Source organism: Meleagris gallopavo, chromosome 19 (assembly GCF_905368555.1).
Source record: "Meleagris gallopavo chromosome 19, MGAL_WU_HG_1.1, whole genome shotgun sequence".
NCBI classification, from domain to species: Eukaryota; Metazoa; Chordata; class Aves; order Galliformes; family Phasianidae; genus Meleagris; species Meleagris gallopavo.
Window position 1 is genome coordinate 9,115,156 of NC_139422.1, and position 22,590 is coordinate 9,137,745.

The 22,590-nt window shown below is 49.3% G+C and overlaps 1 protein-coding gene across 2 annotated transcripts in view; it reads left to right on the forward strand.

The window, feature by feature from the left end:
• The first annotated feature begins 581 nt into the window (after nt 1-581).
• Nucleotides 582-22,590, forward strand: part of NEK6 (NIMA related kinase 6) — a 48,323-nt gene continuing 26,314 nt past the window's right edge. The window contains exons 1-2 of one of the 2 annotated variants that reach the window (XM_085239565.1): nt 582-1,072; nt 18,687-18,811. In XM_085239565.1, coding sequence (XP_085095691.1) covers nt 18,719-18,811 — 93 coding nt within the window. In that variant the 5' untranslated portion in view covers nt 582-1,072; nt 18,687-18,718. Of the gene's footprint in view, nt 1,073-1,107; nt 1,267-18,686; nt 18,812-22,590 lie in introns of those variants that run through there. The other variant, XM_085239567.1, reaches the window with a different exon arrangement.

Sequence of the window (22,590 nt, forward strand, 5' to 3'; positions counted from 1 at the left end):
GTGAAAACCTGGATCTTGGAGCTGTGCATGAGAACATGGCAGATTTGTAAAAACAGCTTTCCTGAATAGAAAGAGGAACTTGTGGCAGCTGAAGGAAGGATCCTTTCTTTGGGTTTTGTTTTGATGTAAAACACGTAGGTTCTTGCACCTCCATCCACCAACTCTCTGTTTTTCAGAAAAAGAAATGCATTTTTGGAACAGAGCACCGACAGACCTTGGGAAAATCGAGTTGGGAGGAAAAAAAAGGAATTCGTGTTGTTTCTCTAAGCACATTCCCATGTTTCAGATTTCGCACCGATAGATTGATGGCACGATTTGCTTTAGAACCAGGTGGCCGCACGGATTCCATCTGTTGTGTCTCCCGCTCTGTCTCCGGCGAGGAGCGGCGCGGAACTGCGCGGCATCCGCCCGGCGGGACCGAGCTGCGCGCCGCGCGGAGACCGGCTGTGCTTCGGGAGCAGCGCGCAGCGGGACGGAGCGGGAAGTCTCGCGCTGCGCGGTCCCGTGCGCGTTCGCCCTGAATTTGCGCTCGTTTGGCGCAGAGCTGTAGGAGGAGAGGCGGCGGTGCGGCCCGTGGGGCTGCCGGCGCCCATCGGGACGTGCTGCCCCCGGCTGCCGCTGCCCGGATCTGGGACGGCGCTGCGGTTCTGCCCGGTCGGGCCAAGTAAACCAGACTTGCGCTTTCGCTTTTATTGACCGCCGCGTTCGCTCTCGGCTTTTTCTCCGCTCAAAACAAAACCCGGTGGAGCGCTACGTGGAGGCGCAGCCTGCGGCCCTTCCCCCCGCCCTTCCTGCCCCGGGGCCGCGCTCGGTTGAGGGCCCGGCTCGGCTCGGCTCGGCTCGGCCCGGCTCGGCTCGGTCCCGCCGCGCCCTCCCCGCCGCCTCCCGGCCGCGCTGGGTGCGGGAAGCCGGCCCTTTCCGGGGGAGGCCGGCCGCGGGAGGGCGGTGGGAGGGCTCCGCTCATGCTCCCTCGCTCCGGGGCAGCTCCGCGCGGTGACTCATCGCGGGACGTGGAAAACACGCGCGCGGACGCAGACACGCCCGGAGGAGCGGGGGCAGCGCCGGCCGCCAGGTAACGCGGGGCTGCAGGTGGGCAGCGCGGGGCCGCGCGCGCTCCCGGCCCGGCCTGCGTGGCAGCTGCCGAGGGCGCGCGCGGGCGCGCGCGGCGGGGGCGCGCGCGGGGCTGAAGTTGTCTCCGGGACGCGGCGCCGCTCCGCTCCCGCTCCGGGCCGCCCCGCGCGGGCCCCGCCGCTCCCTCGGCCGCAGGTGAGCTCCGCGGGGACCCGCCGAGCGCCGCGCCGAATCCGGCCCCGCCGGACGGACCCGGGGAGAACGGGCCGCGCGGGGGCGGCGGGGCCGGGGCTGCGTGCGGACACGTGCGGACACGTGCGGGGGGAGCGCGGAGTACCCGGGCTGCGGGGGGGGGCGGTGCCGCATCGCCGCTTTTTGTCTTTTGGATCGTTGGTCTGTCCGCCGGTGGGAAGGGGCGCAGCCGCAGCTCCGCGCACGTGCCGGGCCGGGCCGCCAGCAGCGGGCAGCGCCGAGTGCGGGCGGTGCGGGAGGAAGCGGGGCAGCGCTGGGGAGGGCGGTGATGTCAGTTCCTGACACATTCTGACTGTCCCGCTGTCATCTCGGCGTCTCTTCTAAAAGTTCAGCGCTGTGAATCACCGCTCGCAGCCGTTTGAGTTCTGCTCCTGCACTGAGACAGACTCGGCGCAGCACCGCCGCCAACTCTGCTACTTTTTTTTCCTGTTGACATTCTTGGTGACAATCGTATTCTTTTAGGAAGCAACAGGAAAAAAAAAAAAAAAGGAACTTGTTTCAGAGAAGTACTGCAGCCCCCACTGCCTGCGGCTTCGTGCCCTACGGGACTTAGCAACGAGCAGAAAAACGGGGGAGGCTGCCGTGGCCGTGGGAAGGAGGGTCCTGTGGGAGCAGCGCTGGGTCTCAGCCCTAGGGAAGGTTTCGGAGCAGAGTCGGCCTCTGGCTGCAGCACTTCTGCCGCGTGCTGCATGCCGCTCCAAATTTCTTTCCCGGCACACAGACAAGAGAACAGACCCAGTTCAGAGAGTTCTCCTGCACTTTCCGGTGCCTCGGCGCTCGTTTTGCTCTGGGGAAGCAGCTGCGGGTGCACGGCTCGGCGGGGCTCAGTGCCTGCAGTCCTGCTGCCCAGAGGGCTTCGTGCCGGTTGGAGCACTGAGCGTCGGCCGTGCTCCTGCTCACACCATCGAGGTGGTGCTGCAGATGACAGCAGGACGTTCCACTGTCCATCTTGCGCTCCCATCTCCGTGAGCTGTGGGTCTGAGGGCCTCAACCGGGCCTGGGGGATAGAGGGGGTTTGGTTTGGTTTGACATGCAGAAGGATCCATTTAGCAGTTATTTATTCAGAGTTAAATGAGTTAGCCATTTTTATTTGTTTATTTTTGTGTAAGGGTTGGCTCCAGAAATACCTGTGTGGGTTTTCTCTACTCCTGCATTTTTGTGACTGTAAAATGGAGGTAGTGACGGTCAGGTTCATCTCCTGTGCACCTTCCGAACACTTTCTAGCTGTGTAGAAGATGAATTAGTGAACGGAAGGAGGACCTTTTCCTACCTCATGTGTGCCAAATATATTGAACCTCAAGGTCGTGACAGATAGATGCCCAGGGTTGGGGCAGGTCCCCACGGAGCAGCGGTTGCTGTGTGGATGCCAAACCCCAGCTGATGACATTGGGCATCAGTGCAACTCCGGGAACCTGACTATTGTGCTGTCCTAAATGGAAGCCTTGCCAGGATACAGTTCTTTGATACAGTTCTTTTAGAAAAGAGGTTTAATAGTCCAACTTTCAACTTGAGTTTCTAGCTTTTTTCATCTTATTTACTCTTCTTAGATGGTCTTGCTGTAGAACTGGCTGCTTGTGAGAAAGAACCCATAAACGTTGTCTTTTTCCCAGTTAATGAAAAAAAAACAAACACCCAAACAAGCCAGAAGCTTCACTTGGAAAGCTGGGCTGATCTTTACTATGTAACTTCTTCAGTGTTATTAAAATTCAGCACATTGAGACGGAAAGTTGCTGGGATGCCGTGTAGGGTGTGGGCACAGAATTCTGGTTCGAGAAGCCAGGAATGCGCATTTTACCTGTGACACATTCCTATGTTTGTTTCATGAAGTTACGGAAGCAGTCCATTCTGCCCTGTGTGGGAGCAGCTGATGGAGCACACACCGGTCCGGGTGCTGTGCTGGTCTGTAGGGAATGTCAGCCTTTGTCTCCAATCCGAACACACACTGCAGCAGTGTTATTACCATATAGAACACAAACACAGAACATCTGTGCAGCTGAAGTAGAGCTCTTGGTTGCATCGATAGCACTTACTGAGAGGTGCTGATGTACTGGGACCAGAGGGTGTTTGGTGCAGCTGGGTGATGCTCAGTGCTGGACAGAATGGCCTTCCCCTGAATAAAGGCATAGGAAGGCTGAGGGTGAGCGAGAAAGGCTGAAAGCGTTGAAAGACAGAGACCCTGAAAAGTTTCTTCTGTAGCAACCCTATTGGTGCTGGTGTGCTTGCTGCACTCACTGGCTCTGTTGGGAAGCTTGCAGCACACATGGAAGCACTTGGCACAGTTTGTGCACGTGTTGGGTGGGTCAGCTCAAAACTGAAGATAACAGAGTTAGCGTGACTCGACATCACAGGGAGCAACTGGGTGCTGAATTGGTTCCACAAGATGAGCTGGTGTGAAACCAAGAAGGCGAAGAGTTGGATTCTGTGGAACCACTTCATGAGGCTGCTAGGGAAGAGAAACTGCTGCAGGGGCAGCTTTTGCTCCCCCCATGGCTCTCTGCAGGGGGGAGCAGACCCAGGTGGGATGACTTCACAAAGGAGTGCTGAGCACCTGGGGCAGCAGGCAGCCCTTGCCCCTCGTTGTGCCCAGGGGAAGCCATCCCTACACCAGGTGTGCGGCTCAGTGCATCCCACTTAGGGTTTGCTCTCTGCTTTGGCAGTTCTATGGCAGGAATGGCATGGTCCTTGGATATGAGAGGAAATGGACAGTAATTATAAAGCTTTTCCACCAACAGTGGTAGTAGGTTCCCTAGGGAAGGGGTGGTAACCCCAGTGCTATTTGGTTTGGGCAGCAGAATCTACAAAATGCAAAATCTACACTTTAAATTACTTTTTAAAAGCATGCTGTTTTTTTCCTCCTTGCAGGTCACAATTGCTGCAGAGTGAATCGCACAGACTTTAAGCCCTTGTTTAAAAATGCTGGGCAGGTGTGGGGGAGGTTTGTGGGGCCGGGCAGGGGGTGCTGAGCTGGGGCAGGAGTGAGGCTCAGTGACATGGGATGGTGGTTGTGTGAAGGCAAAAAGCTGTGGGGAGTTGCTTTTAATGGTGGTTCCAACACGGCAGTCTGTAAAACTGTCAAAGCTTTTTATGGCCCGATGGGGCTGTTTCTATCTTGGCTTATTTCTTGTATGCATATTGGCTTGGATGGAGGTTACTTCAAGTTCTAACCTGTGCTGAGCATTCAGACACCTGGCCGTGCAGCACGTGGGTGTACACACACAGCTCTCTTGAGTCTTCCTGATGGTATTAGGTTTTTTTTAAAGTTTTCAGAAGATTTAAGGTATTTCAACAAAGTATATTTTTAAATGAAATGGATGACAACTGCCTGTTTAGCTTCCAGCATTTAATCAGATGACTCGATTTATCACATGGCAACTATCATATTGAAAGTACTTCTACACTGTCAGTGCAATTAAAGAAATTAGATTTCCACAGTGTTTACTTCAGTGTGGTGCTGCTCTGAGTGTCTGCTACCACAGATTCCAGGCAGCGAGCAGCTGTCTGCTGCAGATGGAGAGGAGAAATCCTTCCCCTTCACTTCTTACTTCTAAAAAGGTTTCCTTCCAGAACTGGCAGTAACGTAACACTACCTGCAGCTCAGATCCCAGTTTCCTGTTACACGTTTAAGTGAACCAGCGGCAGGCTGTATCCAGAACGAAATGGTGTAAGTGAAAGAGACTCAAGGAATTTTGCATTCCAGAGCATTCTTGAAACCTCACAAATGCTTGTTTAGAAGTCAGAATGAGTTATTAATTATGTCTCTTTTTAAGGGGAAAAAAAAAAAGGAAGTAGAATTAGAATTGCAGGGCATAGGTACTGATTTAAAAGCTCCTCCTCCTCGGGTTGGGGAAGCAGTCCTCTCCCACAGCAGTGCTCCTGCACAGACTTGGAGGTGACAGGCATGTTTGGTGGTTTGGTGACCTGGGGGTACTTTGCAAATGACCTCTTTGGGTTCCGCAGCATTTTATTAGAATAACAGTGGTATTGGCAGTCCTGTCCTTGTTGTTTGCACGACAGAATGGAGCGGTTTGGAAGCTGGAGGATGAGCAGCAGATGCCTGTTAGCACAATTCCGGCCCAGCATGGAGGGCCCCTCTGTGGCTGCTGAAGCCATGGCCACCTGCTGAGGGCTGTGCTGGGGAAGTGGGGACCCCACAGCACTGCTCTGGAAATGGGTTTGTGCACAGAGCTGTGCAGCTCGTGTTGGGATCAGAGGTTGGAGTGGTTGGGCGTCCTGCTGTATTTCTGTATATGCCATATCAGCTGCGGGGTGCTGTGGGCCTTATGGCACAGCCCAGATGAGGTACAGGAGATGATGAGATTGCACTTTTATTTTCTTGTTTTCTTACCTGTAAAAGCGGCTGCTGCTGTATAGCTTTTCCCTTTATGACTGTTCCTTTGCCATTATTTGTTTTCATTTTTGGACTGTTGGCGGTGGACCACGGCCCCACGGCACTGGCTGTGCTCCTGCAGTGGCTGACGTGGCCCTCAGCCACGGGCTCCATGTGGGGCTCAGCACCGCTCCATTTGGGGCAGTGAGGAATGCTCTGTGGGGTGGGCAGCGTCCTGAGCCCACACTGACCGAGGAGCGGGCGCCGTGCGGTACGGATGCTCTGTGAGCCCTGTGTATGTGGGGAGGGCCTCAGCAGTGGGGAACACGTGTTCCTGGTTCACTGCTGCTCTCCCTGTTCTCCCTTACAATGGAGAGTACTTCTTCCTTAACCTGGCAGTGTTTGCTGCCCGGCTGGAAGTTAGAGTTGCTGTAGGTGGTGCAGCAGCGGCTGGGAAGTGCCGGCCTGCAGGCGGACGATCGCCGCTTAGCAGGGAACCCAGCACCACTCCTGTGAAGAACTTCAGGTGTCGTCTCAGTTGTGTCCTTCCCCCCCCCCCGTGGATAATTCTCTGCCATCCTGAAAAGGCAGTGGTTTTCTCGTCGTTGGGGTGTTTTGTGTTTCCTGCATAGAAAGGCTGTGGGTGTCAGTGCTATTGTGGAGACCTTGTGGTGGGTTCTGGTATGTGTGGTCATTATTGCAGGCAGGAGATGGGGAGAAAAAGCCGTCGGTATTGCTGCGTTCCTTTTCCCCTAAGGGGAGGAACTTGGACTGAAATAGATATTAGCAAATGTGGGCACCAGAAGTCCCCTTTTCCTTCATGATATTGCTGTTTTCGTCCTCCTGTGCTGTCGGTATTTAATTAGATCATCTATCAAACAGCTGCTCGAAACGTGAATCTTAAAAATGCTAAACTAGAACAACAGCAGCAGGAGGGAGAGCGTTGGAAAGGTCCTCCGGAGCGTGCGGGTCTGCTTCAGAGCAGCCACGTAAGTCAGAGCGGTGTGCGGCTGTGTGTTACCCTTTAGTCAGTCGGGAAATCCAAGTGGTGACTTTCAGCTGTCACTATATTAAGAACCAGCGCTGCCTTTCGTGGCAGTCTGTATATACTGGAGTCGGTGCTATGTAGTAAATATTCTTGCTGTGTTTTCATAATCATTCTACTTAGAGTAAGTGCTTCTTGGGTGGGTATTACAAATCTGTTAATCTTTATGGTATTTATGGGGTAATTTTTAACTCTCCTGAGCTCCTTACTTCCTTACAGGTCAATTACTCAATTTATAACGTTATGTCAGGCGTAAGAACTTCACCGTCCAAAGGGTAAACAGTGCTGGGTACGGTTCTTTACCTGTGTTTGCTCTTGGTTCTTTGTGTGCTGTGGAATGCAATAACTTACAGTGTGACCTATTTATTGGGATTTCTTTTACTCTCCCTGGTTTGTACTTTAAAGTGGCTGTGATGACTTATTTTAGCTTTTGTGCTTCATTGCTAATGGAGGGAGCGGGGAAAACTTGCCGCAGCCCTCTCTGAAGAACACACTGTTAATCACATGGCAGCTACTTAAGCCAAAACTGCTGCAAACAGTGCTTAGGTATTTTCGGTTGGTCACTGCTGTAACTGATGACTGTAAGTCAAACACTGCCGTGCCTGGCAGCACACAGCTCTCTGGGGGAGGCCTTGGCCCCATGAGATGGGCGCTGACCCCAGCCTGTTCTCACTGCAGCTGTCGGTTTTAAAGTGGAAATCTGTTCAAGACGATGGGGTTTTGGTGGCCTGTGACAATAAGGCGACATCCCTGCAGTGTCCCTGGGGCACATCCTGCTGAGAGCCGGCCCTGTGGTGTGCTGGGGCAGAGGGGTGTGCTGTCACGGAGATCGCTGATGGCTTGGAAACCCTTCTGGGGACATTCCCGATGGCTTGTGCTGCAACCAGCTCTCGAGGAAGTAGAACAGTGGCAGATTTCTGGAAGGTGGTGGGTTGGTCAGCTGGAAATGCTGAGCAGCGTCATATGGAGCTCTCCTCCTCCTGCTACCTTTGTAACTGACGTGCAGTCTGCTGGTTTTCTTTCATGCTTTTCTGTTCTGTATGTATAAGATGAATCTTCTGCTGCAGAAGCAGGTTTCAGTATCTGTGATGGCTCTGTGAGGATCTAATGAATCCCCTCAGGAACCTGTCCTCTGGTTGTGCTTTTCTTTCTTCCCAGAGGTAAACCACAAGATCTGTAGCACTTTGGGTATAGCAGTGTCGTTTTCAAAGATTTGGCCAGGTGTTTCTTTCTGGAGTTGGTTGCGTTTTGCAAGTGCATCACCGTGGCATAATACTCTGTTTGCTTATGGGTCAAAAAAGAAAGGGTAATAAAGGAAACAGGAACTTAATTTTCAGAATAGGAAGGTGTTTATGGCCGGGGTATGGGGTCTTGGGGGCGTCCCTGGGGCCAGGCTGTGGGGAGGTGGGGCAGCTGGAAGGTGTGTGAGGAAGGCAGGCCTGGGTTGGCACATGTATGTCCAAGTGAGCTGTGTGCTTGTAAGAAGCAAGGTTCAAAATGAGCCATGGATCCTTGGTCTCATCAGGCTTTGGCACGGTTGCCTGTTGTCTTTCCTTTTGTTCATCTGAAGCTGGGGACAGCTGAGTGCCAGCTTGCTCCTTTTATTGCTGACACAGGTAGCACTAATGAGTTTGATAAAGCAGCTAGATGATACGGGAATATATTTTTCCTTTGGACACTGTCTCCAATTTGTTATGTAGAACCATATTAAAATTTCTATTTACTCTGAAGTCATCCAGCAGCAGGCACAACCTGGGCAGCTTTTGTTTGCGCATCCAGTCCGTGGCATTCATTCTGCTCCAGACTCAGTTGCCTTTGCCCATAGCTTTCCATTCACACTGCTCTGCAGAGCGGACTGCTGCTGCTCTCAGGTCTGTGGCTGAGTGCTCTGCCGAGCGCACATGGCCACTCTCTTCCTCACAGGGCAGCTTCACTTTGCCAGCAGCATTTGGGCTAGACTGCAGACTCTTGAAGGGGTGAGTCACTCCGTGCCGCGGCAGAGCAAGCTCCTTATTGCCTCCTGTGCTGTAGAGGTTGTTTGACCTCAAAGCAGAGTGGCACAGCTCTGCCTCCTCTCCGCTGTGTTCCCAGTGCTGGGACTTCACATTCGCTCTCTGTGCCCTGGTTTGATCTGGGGCGGTCTATGTCTGCTCACCTGCGGCTCTGACTTCCGACACCCTCTGAAAGCAAAAAAATAAAAATAAAAAAAAGGCCTCTCAGAATACTTCCTCTTCCTGAAGTGTCAGGTGTGTCATCCCTCCTACGTGAGCCCTGTGCTGGCTGCAGATGCATTTGTTTAACCTCAATTCAGCTCCATTGATTTATGAAGTCCTCTTGCAAGCACTCTGTTGCAGGATTGAAAAATCACTTGTTCATGAGGCTGTGCTTGAGGAGTGAGCTGAGTGGGTTAATCAAGTCGATTAGAAACTCCATTAAGGTTTAGGAGCAGTGAGAACACTAGCTTTTCTGATCTGCCATGTCTAAGGCTAGCTGGAATTAGAGCTCGGGCTGCACACTGAAATTCTGACTCTTGTGTAATGTGTCTGAAATAACTTTGTGGTTTGAAAACTGTGTATGTAATATGTTGTTTTCTGTTTGGTTCTACAACAAAACGAAACTTTAAGGGTTTAAGACAGAGCAGTAGTGTTGCTGTCACTCATTCTGTGAGCTGTGAGCAGGAGTTCTGAGCTGCAGGCAGCTGGGAGCTGTTGTCTGTGGGCAGCAGCTTCAGTCCCTGGATGTGGCCAGGACTGCTGCTGGGAGCCGTGGGCTTGTTGGAGGCCCTCTGCATATCTGTGTGCACTTAAAATTCCTTAGAGTGGTTTTAATTTGTATAGAAGATGTAATAAAGGCATTGGATGTGTTATATTATAGGAATACCTGAAAGTATGACTGCATAATGGAATTTCTCGTGCGAATGCCTTACACAGGCTGGTACTTGTGCTCTGGGAAGTACAGAGGGTTGTGCCTGTGCAGCAGCTCTGTTTTTCATGGCTCTGGACAGAAGGCTTCCTGGCATTGGGAAAAGCCCCAGTCCCTCCTGGTCCCCATCCACTGCTCATGAGAATCAGCTGCAGGTGCGAGGCGGGGAAAGGAGGGGATTCTGGCAAAGTGTGTGATGGAGGTACATGGAGGATGGGTCTGAGTTTAGCTGCACTTGCTTGGTTTAAGTGATCCACTGGCACTGCTGGGTTCATGATCCAGCATTGGTGCTTATTAACATAACACAGTCATTATGCACAGAGCGGAAAGTGGCACGGAATGGTTTCTGTGTGTTGCACAGAGCTTGTGCGTTCAGTTACGGTTTTCTCAAAAGGTTGATTCCCAGCTTCTCATCAGAACATTCTGTGCAGGCCTCTGCAGCAAGAAAAATTGGACCCAATTTAAATAGACAGTCTTGTGAATCCTGAAAGAATTTGGGCATTTAGCCCAGGAAAGGGAGAGTTCTCTGCAAGAACTTCATTAACCCTGTCTGTCAGCAAAATAAGGAATCAAAGTAGCTGTGCAGACTTCCCGAAGAACAGATCTTCTTGTTCTGCCCCACAGCCGCGATGTGCAGCGCTGATCCAGGAGCTGTGTCTGCGGGAGAGGCGGTGGATGTGCCCTGGGGAGATGAAGCCAAGAGCAGCATTAGACATAGAGCAGGTGCTGTCAGTTCCAGATCCTCAGGAATGTGTAGGGAAAGACACTGTTTTACTACTAGAGATGCTAATACAGTTGTCCTTATCATATTTAGTGGACGAAGGATCCAAACCTGTTTCTAATGTGGCTGTTTTTGCAAGTAGAGAAATGTTAAACCTTTTTACTCTGGGAAGAGTTTCTGCTTCCGTTTGGCTGCTCCTGCAAGGTCCGGATGCTGGGAAGCTCCTGCAGCATCTGGCTGCTGTGTCTGCTTCACGCAGGCTTTACGAGGTGGCTTTGAAGTTGCCTTTGGATTTGAATGGTATGAGTTTTCAGATCGGCTGTGCTGCGTGGTACTCAGCATCATTTCCTGTGACTTTTGATTAGGAGAAATGTAAATACTTCAAGCTGTTGTCCTGATGTTTTGAAGTTGGATGTGCATATATAACAAATGTCCCCTGGGTTCCTTTGCCTTGCATGAGAGCCCGGTGTGCTGGCTGCAAGGGCCGTGGTGCAGAGCTCCCCTCATGGCCATGCATGAGGTTACTGCAGGCAGGTGGAGAGATGTGGCAGTGTCTGGCATATTTAATCTTTCCTTCAGCGGAAATGAATGAGTTCTGAGGAGGATAACATAAATGTTCTTAAATAATTTGGCTTCAGGCTTGAAAGTTCTATTGCATTGTAAGTTAGAAGATAAGCGTGTTGCTGCATGCTTAGTAAGCAACACAGTAAAATTCCAGGGAGTTTGAGTATGTGTTTGTTTTCAACGTGTTTCGTTAATGCTAGTAGTGGCCTGTGAGGTCTGTCTCTGCTGTTCTAAAGACTGTGAAAATGAATCATAGAATCATAGAATGGCCTGGGTTGAAAAGGACCTCCAAGATCATCTAGTTTCAATCCCCTGCTACGTGCAGGGTTGCCAACTAACCAGGCTGCCCAGAGCCACATCCAGCTGGCCTTGAACATCTCCAGGGATGGGGCATCCACAACCTCCTTGGGCAACCCAGCGCTTTCAGAAGGCTCGGAATTGCATGTAGAAGAGTATGAATTAAGGAGCCTTGGCTTCTTATCTGAATTGTGTGCATGTGTGAGTGCTGGATGGAAAAAAACACAGCCCACTCTTGCTGGTCAGTATTTACTCTACCTGTCTTCAGAATAGCTGTTTTTCACTTCAAATGCGGCTGACTGCTGTCCATACTCAATTTTGTATGTGAATATGCATTTGATTATATCTGCTTACAGTAGGAATAGTCTACACAAAGATGTATGGATGGTGGCACATTAGGAAGTTCTGTGCAGGGAAGGAAGCGGTAGGACTGGTGGAGAGGAGCATTTATCTCATTGTCACAGTGATTCCTTATTCATAGCCATAAGTCACTGAGTACCCCTGGCGTGGGTTTCATGGGAGCCCTGTGAAACCGTCCCTTGTAATGAATGGATGGAGCTAAGTAGTGTTTGAAGTGTGTTCAGAAGACTTCTAAAAACAATTTTATCTTCTGGTTTGGGGCCAAGTTCTAAGGAGGTGATTTCACAATGGTTTAAAGAAAAACATCACACAACCAAAAAAAATAGCACTAACAGCAAAAATCTCACATTAAACCTGTTGTGTGTTGTGTGCCATAAGAAGAGGATTTGCAAGAAAATAATGACAACAGCAGCAAGGATCAAATAAAAGGGAGAAAAATTGTTCAGCGGTTTTTGGTGTGTTTGGAGCCACAGGGGACAGCACACAGAGCTCATCCACATCAGAGCCCTCTGAGCTGGGATGGTGCTGCATCGCGGAGCTGTGTGTGAAGGGAGGCAGGATGGAGACGTGGGAGATGCTGAACCAAAACTGTAAGCAAGCTGGTAGCTGCCTGCCTGCTTGGCGGTGTTAGCCGATGAAGGTAAGGGCATGAAAACCCTTCTGTCAGACCTGTCAGCTCAAGTACCCTTTTCAGGTGTATGGTATAGATGAAAAGAGGAGAATACTGATGCAGAAAATGCTTGGAGAATACTTCCAAGTTGCACTATAGGGTTGTCCCTGAACTAGACTAGAGAGTACTTGAAAAGATAATGTTGCCGCAGATGGGAGTAAGTTTCGGGTAGCTTAAAGTTTGTTGACTTAATGTCATTTTGCTTCTTGATATGGAGGATTAAATTACAGTGTCTGTAATTCACAGCATTTATTTAATGAATATCAGTTGCTGACATGAAGCTGTAGGGCTTCTCAGCCACTTTGCTGCAGCATTCTTGATGGGTTTGGGGTGTTCAGGAGGCCAGCATCCCATTACTGCCTGCTAAGGCTGTGCAAACTGGGATCTCAACAAAAAGTCAGCATGAAATCTTACACAGCGCTGTCAGGATAAGCACCATCCCGGTGTGGGAGCACGGGCGCTTAGAGCCACAGGTGCAGTTCTCACTGATGGCTGTGCCTTGGTTTCTGCACTGCCTCTGAAGTCAGGAGTATGTAAATGTGTAAGAGTGTTTTGGTATTTTCATTCTTGGAGGTCGTTTCCATAGTTGGAACGTTTGTAACTTGCATCCATATGAGTTGGATGAAGATAGCCTTCTGAAAGGCTTCAAAAACATCATCTGTTAATCATAGTTCACGTGAATGACATTTAAAAAAAAATGCAGTGCGGTGTCCTTAGCACTTAAAACTATTGACAAGTTTAGTTTGAAGCACAACTATTAGTTGTGTCTGGTGGTTGATGCTTTGTTACTCACAGCACCAGAGCCAGGCTCTGCCACTTGAAGTTCCCTGGTTCCGCAGATGGAGAAAGCCAATTTCTGCCTGCTGTGGTTCGTCCTTCAAAGCGTATTTCATTCAGAGTGCATAGCATTTTATTAGATAGTATATTAGCTCTTTGGTCATGGATGGCATTACTAAACCTAATCTAAAGTTGTCTAACTGGATGATATTAATATTGTTTTCAAGAGTTTGTTCACGCTTCCATTTATTTTATGCTTTCCCTGGCTCTGCAGGTGTGCCGCATTCACGCTCTGTTACATTTGCTGCTGTGTGTGTAGGTACAGTTTCCTCTTAATGCAGAGCCTAGGATTTTGACTCTCCTGGCTGATGGCACGTCCGCATTTGTGCAGCATTTGTGCCTGAATCCTCTCAGCGCAGCCCGGACAGGCGGTAGGACGCAGCAGTCCACGGGGCGCTCCTTCCCAGGTCTCCCCATGCAGTACTGCTTCACTGCCCCGTGCATTTCAGTGGTATTCCTTGTGTTTTTTCCTTCAACATTTGTATTTATAGGGGCTTTTTTCCAGTGTTGGCAGGTGTGTATTTCACGTTACCACGAGGGGTTTTTGGATGTTAGACTGCTATTTGCTTATGGTAATTTCCAGTCATCATAAGGTGACTGAGATGAGCAGAGAGGAAAAAAATTGTCAAGCGTTTACAGTAAATACTCCCTGCTTTTGGAAACGCTGTCAGAAGTTTAATTGTTGGGTTCAAGTGAGTTTGTCACACAGCAGACAGAAGCAGTCTGCTGCGAGGAGCGGGTCGTGCCCTCCCACCAGGCAAAAGGGAGAGTGAGAAGTGGGGCTTTGCAGGGCTGCGTCACCTGGCGCTGCAGAAGGGATGGGGCAGGCGGCTGAACCCAGCCTGTAATGAGGTTCTGCACGGCGTGCATGGCTGCGCTTGCTTTGCCAAAGCTCTTCAGTATGATGGATGAGATTTAAAGGTTGATCTGCCTAAATTGCAATGAGAATACTAACGACTGAGATATTTCTGTTGTGAACTATTCCTACCAGACATCACAGCCGTGACAGAAATGGTGTAAGATAATGGACAATAAAAGTCACTCGGAAATAATACTCTCCCAGGACTGGGCTGCCTTCAGTACAGCACGTACCCTGAACTGCAGCGATAATGTAATCATGAGCCAAGATCATCATTTAAATATATAGGTAATCTCATACAGCATCCTGACAGATTTATTTTATGAGCAGGCAAGAGAGAGAACATTATTGGGCAGTGGAGAGGAGGAGCGCTGCTGGTGCGGCTGTGCTGGTGGGACAGCAAACCCTGCAGCTCTGCCCCCAGGGACCCTGAACCCACAGCCAGGCCTGCCCTGCAGCGGGGGCCCTGCCTTCCTGCCCTGCGGGGGTCGGGGCAGCAGCCTCGTGCTGCTCTGGGCTGTGGTTTAATGCCCATGGGTTGCTGGGGCGATGCAAGGACGCCTGTTTGATTGCGTTTTACACTGGGTACCCAGATAGAGCTGTGTGGGGACTGGGAGAGGAAGGTGTGGGGGAGCAGCTGAGTGGAAAAGCACATACATACGTACGTAGCTGTGTACGTCTGTCGTGATACTGGGGGCGTTGCAGCAGGTCAGAGGTGCACACAGCCCCGGCACATCCCAAGAAGGGTGCAGATCTGTTGGAAGAAGCGAAGCAGCTCTCAGTGAGCTCAGGTACATTTTCTCAAAGGTGAATTTATTGCAAGTTGGGTTCTGGTCCGGCTGGAAGCCTTCCTCTTCCTTCCGTTGTTGTCAGAAGCTGTTTTTTCCCAGTGCTTCAGGTGCAGACAGACTGTCCCCACCACTGACATCTCTGCAAATATTGACACAGGCCGCGCATTCAGCAGTGTAGGACCTGCCCCTTTGTGGTCACGATGTATTGTACAGCTAGTGCCAGTATTTCAGCAGCGGGGAATTCTGGTGTGTTTTGTGTTCACAAGAGTTCCCTCTGATTTTGGTACTGTTGTGTTGGCACAGAAGGAAGCATTCCCGCTTCTGAAAAGGGTCTTGTCATTGAAGAAATAAACTAGATCACATGAAACCCAGAGCCGAGGTATAAACAACTATTTTCCACAAGAGAAGAGGCTGCTAAAATCTTGCTGTTTCTTTTTTAACCTCCTTCAAACCTTTTAAAGAATAATAGGGACACCTCATCACCAGCTGATAGCAGCCTGGGTTGCGGTGTTGTTGCATGCTGTCACCTGGCTGAGGCATCGCGTGGGGCTGCAGGTAACCGCTCACAGGTGGGACCTGTGCATTCCCTGGGACTTGTGCTTTCCTTGGGGAAGTCATCCAGCTCTATGGCTTTTGGTGTGCTGTGCCTCATTCAAGTACTTGTATGAGGTGCAGGGAAATGTGTCACGCTAGTTGCTGGAATCCGGGGGATAACTTAATGCACAGGTTATGTGAGACGGCTCTCCAAAAGCCAGCGGTGTTACGTAGGATTGTGCTGTGCCGTGCACGTACCTCTTTGGATGTCACGAAGGGCCCTGCGGTGCCGACCTCGCGAGGATCCCGGCCACCTCCACAGTGCTGCCAGCTGCCCAGAATAGCCGGGCTGCCGCTCGGGAGGACACGCTGTCCTGTAGGTGTCAGCGGGCTGCTGTCATGTGAGCTGTGCGTATCTCTTTTCAGAGCTGATATTTGGTTCTTACTGCTTCCTTTGCTTCCAGCTGCAGTGCCTTAAACAAACAGTGATCAAACCCAGACTCTCCAGCTGATGAATTTGTGCTGCTCTGAGATGCTGACGGCCTTCCCTTGGCTCAGCCATGCAGAGACACAGCCTGGAGTTTCCTGTGGCAGCTGGAAAGTTTGGGCTCCCCAGGAGCGCCCCGGATGTGTGTCAGATCAGGTGGTGGTTTCTCACATTCAGAAGTGACCACCTCCACTCTTTGAGCTCCATGCCCATCCTGAGGCAGGACACGAATCCCATGTTGGGTCAGTGTGAGGCTGCGGATGCTTCCTGGCATGGCATGGATGTGCCTGTTGGTTTTGAGACTGCAAATTCCTGAATCCCTATAGAGATGGGTGGTGGGAAGGACAGCTGCCTGAGCTCCAGGTGCACTGCAGCATTCTCTGCCTACAGCCTCAGACGAGAAAGAGCCGCATCTTGCATTCTGCCTTTAAGGAAATGACACTTCTTAAAATAACAAATAATAAAATAATTAAGATAGTTCTGGCAGTGTAACAGAGGGTAGCAGTTTCATAGGACATTTTAATATCGATATTGAGACACGTTTCTCATTTTTAAATATTCACCTTTGCTGCTAATAAATCGCCAGATACCTGAAACTAAAGGAAAATTAAAATCGAACTTCTTTGTGCTGATAGTGGCCATCCTGCTTGCAGCAGAGCTGCAGAGTACTGACTTTGAGAAGCGCTTTTCCCCGAGGGCAGCTCCTGCAGCAGCTGTCCCTGCGGCCGTGTGCGTCTGTTTGCTGCAGCTCACAAGGAGCTGCTGCTGGAAGGGTCCGGCACGGCTACCTCAGGCACTGCTGACAACTGCAAGAAGAGCCGAGCCTGACTTGCTGCAGAAATTCTTCTGCATCGTATTTTCTCTCTCCCTGTTCACCCCCCTCCCCCAAATATTTAAAATACCTTTGCATTTTAAATTAAGAATTAGTCATTGCTCAGATGCCAGGCGTGCACTATTAATACACTAATGAGATCAGGTTGTGCTCTCGCTGAGTGAATGCTTGCCAAAGCTCTTGAAACAAAGTTCTGAAAACGCTGGGGCTGCTGTTAAACATTGCCTTGTCAATGCTAGGGACGGCAGCAGTGCAGCTCTAAAATGGATCTCCACAGAACGTGTGTGGATGATGAATATTTAGCTAGGAATAACATTCCTTAATCACACAGAAAATCTGCAGCATCCTATTGGATGGGAAAGGACATCAGTGTGGTTACAGTGCATGTGCTGTGTATGTGGGGAGTGCATTTCTTGGCTGGCATTGGTCCCACGGCCGGGTCCTCTCATTGCTGCAGGAGCAGTGCAGTGCACAGTGAAAGTGCCCCTGCGTAGCGGAGAGCCCAGCCAGGCTGTGTCCCAGGGCAGGATTGGGTTGGGTGACACCGAAGGCTTTGTTCTCTGGAAGCAGCGCTGCCCACTGAGGTCACAGTGGCACGTGGCATCAAAACCTGCAGCTGCACTGGAGCTGGTTATGGCATCCCTCTTCAACCTCCCATCCAAGCGCTTGTCTCTTCCTGTCACCTGCAGGCTTCTGCTTTCTTTTACAATAAAGCTCAAAATACACGCAGTGTTGTCATGCTGAGGAATAACTTGCTCCGATGGAGGTGCAGGATGCGATGCCGGGGGGTTTGTGTTACAGGTGCTGGATTTCACAGCTCTCTGCTGTGCTGTGTGCAGCATGAATGAGGTTACGTTTCAATTTGTGTCGTGACTCTGAACTCCACAAATGAGATCTTTGTGCTTTAAGTGGAGAGGTTGCTGGATTGGTCTCCATCAGATATGAAGGGTGATGTCAGAGTGAAGTTGGCGAATCTGTTTTTTTGCCAAGACCCCTCCTCACGGCTGATGAGCTTACTTTAAGTTCTCTGTCTGGTAGTTTTGGGGGATTCTTTTCTCCCCTGCTGTGGCCTTTTGCTGGGTAATGTGGCTGTAATGCAGAGCGGAGCGCTCCAGTTCCCATGTCCTCAGCAGTGGCCTTCTCACGCTTTCAGATGTGGCTTTATAGAGCATGCACTTGTGCTCGAGCACTGTCTGGCTCTGAGTAGCACCTGGGCATTGTTTTACTCTTCCAAGTGGTTTGAGGTGTGTCATCTCCCACATCTCTCTGTTGAGTGTGTAACAAAATAGATAGTAACCATGATTCCCAGCTTTCCAAGTGCATAAGAATCGTAAGGGAAGCTTTGGGTATTCTCTGTGTTTGAACTACGTATTACCATCTGTGGAAGAACACACAGAAAGTGGGATTCACGTTGAGTGTAAGATATAAAGTAGTGCAGGACACTGGAAGATGCAGATCCTAAAACAGAACTTAACAAACAAGATGCAGGGAGAAGCTTGCCTTCTCCTTGCCCTGTCCATGCCTCATTGATTGTGCATGCCTCAGATTTTCAAAGAGCTTTAAATGCTTTAGAAGCAAGCAATGTACGTCTGTTTGGAAATTTTCCAGGGTTGGGTACCACTGTGCTCCAGCTTGGGAATGTCCTGCTGGCTTATAGCTTGCTCTGCTGGTTTGCAAGGACTGCTCTGGTGCTTCAGAACCAGCTGGAAGCTGGCACACTGCAGTCCACTTGAGTTCCTGATGCCTAGCAAAGGTGTCCGCAGAAGTGACGCTCACTGCTGTTAGATTTCATATTTAAGTCTTTTGTAGTGTACAGAGAGTGAATAAACTGCTGTATTTCTTATTATGAAGTTACACCCACAGTGTTTGTGATACAGCCGTTCTTGCCCTGCACCCTCAGGAGCGCTGGCACAGCTCGCCCTGGTGCTCTGCTCCCTCCGCTTGCGTGCAGACGTGCTTGCACTTGGGTTCGTCTTCTCCTGGCAGCTGCTGCTCAGGGGCAGTTGGCTCTGCCTTGCTCTGGTTTGGGGAATTGCACGCATTAGAGGAGGGAGGCAGGGAATGGATGGTGTCCCAGGGCACGTTCCTGGTGTGCTGATGGCTCTCTCTGCTCACAGCCCGCAGGTCCGGCAGCGCTTGGCATGTGGGCATGGAGGGGCAGCACGAGCACCCGCAGCACCTGGGGGACCAGACCAGCGCACTCTGCAAGCTGCCAGGCCAGGACTTCCAGCACGACCCGCAGGTGAGCACAGCCAGCCCTCACCTTCCTTTCTCTGCCCTTCTTTCCACAAAAACCTCTGTGGTTCTGAGCGCTGCGGCTCTTTTCCCCTTTTCTGTTTATAGACCAGGCATATCCAGCTTGGGATGCTGCCAACCAGCCAGTTTCCTGAATCCAATTTTTGATGATGATAAGACAAAAAGGAAACACTTTAAGTTTTGCTTAGAACAAGTATTTTTAAAACAGCCTGTAGATACATGTATTGCATTGGCTTTCTCTCTTTGATTCTTTAAAGAAAAGGACAAAGAAAAACGTGTGTTCGAATGTAAACAAATAACATTTTATTCCCTTGCATACTTTCATAATAAATGCTGGAGAGGTAGTTACAAAATACCAGACGAAGTTCATTCTTTGTGAAGCTGTAGGCTCTGTGTCTCCATATTCAGAGAGTTTCTGGGAGGTTTCTACCCCAGTGTGTTGGGTAGATTCTGTTCCCACCCTGCCTGGCAGTGGTTCCCCTCCTCTCCCCTCCCATCCTGCAGTACTGGGGCAGAGAACCCCAACATGTTTCCAGCAATGAGGCTTTTCATGGGATCACGAGGTCTCTATTTTCTTCATTTTTTAGGCCACAAAGCTATTTTTTAGAGCAGAGTAGTTAGAAAGCAGAAGCTGTTAGAAGAGCCTTGGAGCTGTGGCGTAGGGCCGCGCTGAGGAGGGCACGTGGGTGCTGCTTGGGTGCTCCGGCGTGCAGCCAGCAGTGCTGGTGGCTCCTGGGACAAGGAAGGGTTGTTCAGAAAGCTGTGTCTGTGCCCAGCGAAGGATTTGCAATGACTGTGAGTTGCCTGCACGTACAGCGTGGCAGTGAATGCATCTTACACAGCACTGCTTGGAAAATACATCGTATGGAGCAAAGCCCCCCTCTCCTAATGTAGCAATTTGTCATATTAAGTCACTTAATAATAATTGAATCCCCTTGATTAATCTCCTAGAATTAGCCAGTTGCATTTTGAGCAATTAGGGTTAATTACTGCCTCATTTGGCAGGATAGAGCCCCTGTAATTATTTCATGAACAAGATTAGGAAGTGTTCCTGTGTAGCAGATACGTTCATGGCATCTTGGAGCACATGTTAGAATTTGTAATGACATAGTTAAATGTAATTAGTAGCTAGTAATCTGCGTGCTGCTGTTGTGCTGATGCTGAGTGGGCTCATTTTGCTGCGTGGTCACCATGCAGTGAAACCTCCCCTCAAGGCTCTGAGCAGCCAGGCTGTGGTGGTGGGACTCTTGCAGTAAATTGTCTGGAGAAGGATTAGGACTTCAGGGGAGATGCTTAGATTTTTTTGTTGGTTTGTTTTAAAAGAAGCAGTAAGTGTGGTTTAGAAATGAACACAAGTTGTCATGTCACAGGGCAGGCCCCTCTCTGCTGATGGCATAAGATGGCCTGTCATGTGCCATCCAGCAGCAGAGGCTCTTTGGTTTTTCCAAATTGCTTTGCTTATTTAGTATATATTAGCATATGTTAGTATGAATTTCTCTCTTTCCTTGTCATGAACTACTACAAATAGCTGTCGATAGAGATGGTAAAAGTTTGACATTCAAGCCAAGTTCTTCAGCAAACTTCAACTTGTGGGTAACATTTCAGGTGAAGGATACCTCATGCTGTAGTGTAGTCTGGTTTTGAACCACGGAATGCAAAACCTGATGTATTCTTCAGTAATTACTTGACTGCCTGCTTGAAGGATAATCCATATTTTAAAAGTTTCCTCATCTCTTGTGAGCTCAGAAGTTCTTTTTTTTTTTTTTTTTTTAATCAATCTGCTCTAAAGTGTTCTCATAAATTCACACTGGAATTTCAACCTCAAAGTATACGAAATTCTTTTCAGGTGAGCATTACTGAGTGGAGATGGGTGTACAATTTGGGACATCGTAAAGAGGCTCTGAAACACTGATGCTGATAGTAAATCATTGCCTATAATGTGTATGTGTTCAGCTGTAGGGGCTAAAGCTTCTCCATCTCCTCTCACAGATGTCTTTTAAAGGTGAAATCAGTTTACGGTAAATGTCATTCAGATGAAGTATGCACTTTAGAAGCAAGGAAACAGTTGCTTTAAAATTAATGATGCATTGCAAATATCAGAAAAAAAAACTTCTATCCAGCGTAAAGATAATTAAAATTCAGGTCAGAACTGTATGACTTCGTCAGGCTAAATTTTTTAATGAGATTTCAGAAAATTAATTGGGCGAGTATGTTTTTTACTCTTCTAAAGAGTATTTCATTGCATGGCTCTACAGGAAAGAAGCTTTTATTAGTATCGAAATGCAGTAGTGTCTGACTTTTAACTGTTGATTAACCAATCCTTAATAATTTTTTAGCTTGATTAAAAATAATGTAAGCCTCGTGCAGCCTTGTAGCACCTGTGCAGACTGCTGAGCAGTTTTCCACACGACAGTCAGAATGCAGCAAAACAATTGAACATATCATTAATTGGTATTAATGCTTGGGATTTACTCAAGCACTGGGCTGTGGCCGTTCCCATGTACTTTTGGGCTGGTGTTCTCTTCCACCTCTCCAGGTGCAGCAGTCGCACAGGTGCAGCTCTGCAGCATGCTGACATTCTGCTGACTTTCTGTCTTGGTTCCGTTTCACCTCTTGGTGCTGTGCTGTGCTTTGGTGGTGGCTGCAGGGAGGGCTGCTGGGAGGGCTCTCGGGTCTGCTCTGATTTCCCCCAGTGTTCAAATAATAACAGAGAGGGAAATTTACTGGTCTCATGTTTGCAAGAGCAGAGGGGCTGCAGCTCTGCCCTGTTCTCTATGTCTCTGAGTGAGGAGAGCCAGGTAAGTCACCGAGCATCGCTGCGTATCGGCACTTCTCTTGGAAGGGAAGCAAAGCCTCTCACCAGGGTGAACAGCCCTCGAGCTTGGCTGGTGTCACTGCAACAGACAACCCTGAGAATCTGAAAGCAGGAGTAGAAACTGCGTCCTATCAAAGAAAAGCATGTTGAGAGTAAGGGTTGTTTCCTTCTTTTAATGCTGTTCTCTGCAGTTACCTGTGTGTCTTAATAATCTGGTAGGTAGGGACTCCCATTTGCCTTTCATTAATTTCTTGCCATTTTGGTGTATCTGTTTGGGGGTGTGCAAGATAAAATGACTGAAGACTTTATTGCATTGTTTTGTTTTTTTGTGTTACAAAGCCTTACTGATGCCGCTTTGCAGAAAAAAAAACTTTGAGGAAGACATTTCCCTGAAGTGTTTGCAGAGGGCTGTCGCCCCATAACTTCTGGGAGCTTCAAAATTCCTGCTTTTGCCTCATTGATTACATCTAAAAGAGAGCGTGTACACTGGAGATGTAGTCCAGAATAGCTTGTTCTTGGAGTGATCTCTGCATTTCTTCTGAAAAATGAATAGCCTCTTTATTTGAATGAGGAATTAATTGACTCTAATCTTTGGCTTTTTTTTTTTTTAATGGAGTTCTAGAGAAATGAGATTTCATTGTGTGGATAAGAGAACGGCCTTTGTCTCAGAATGAGCTCTTTCCAGCCTGTCCCCTCCTCCAGCTGCCCCAACAGACGTATGCAAACAGCCACGTTTCTCAATGTCTTTACAGTTCTGGGGCTTTGTTTTTCAGAGTTTTTTCTTTTTTCTCTTTTCCTTTTTTTTCTTCTGAGCTCTATCATCGACCTCGATGGCTCGTGGTCCTCCAGTATTCAGACAGACATGAACACTTCCCTGAGCCTGAATTGGTCTGAAAATGAGAAAATCTAGCTTTGACAGATAGATCTGGAAATAATGGTGTTATCCAATT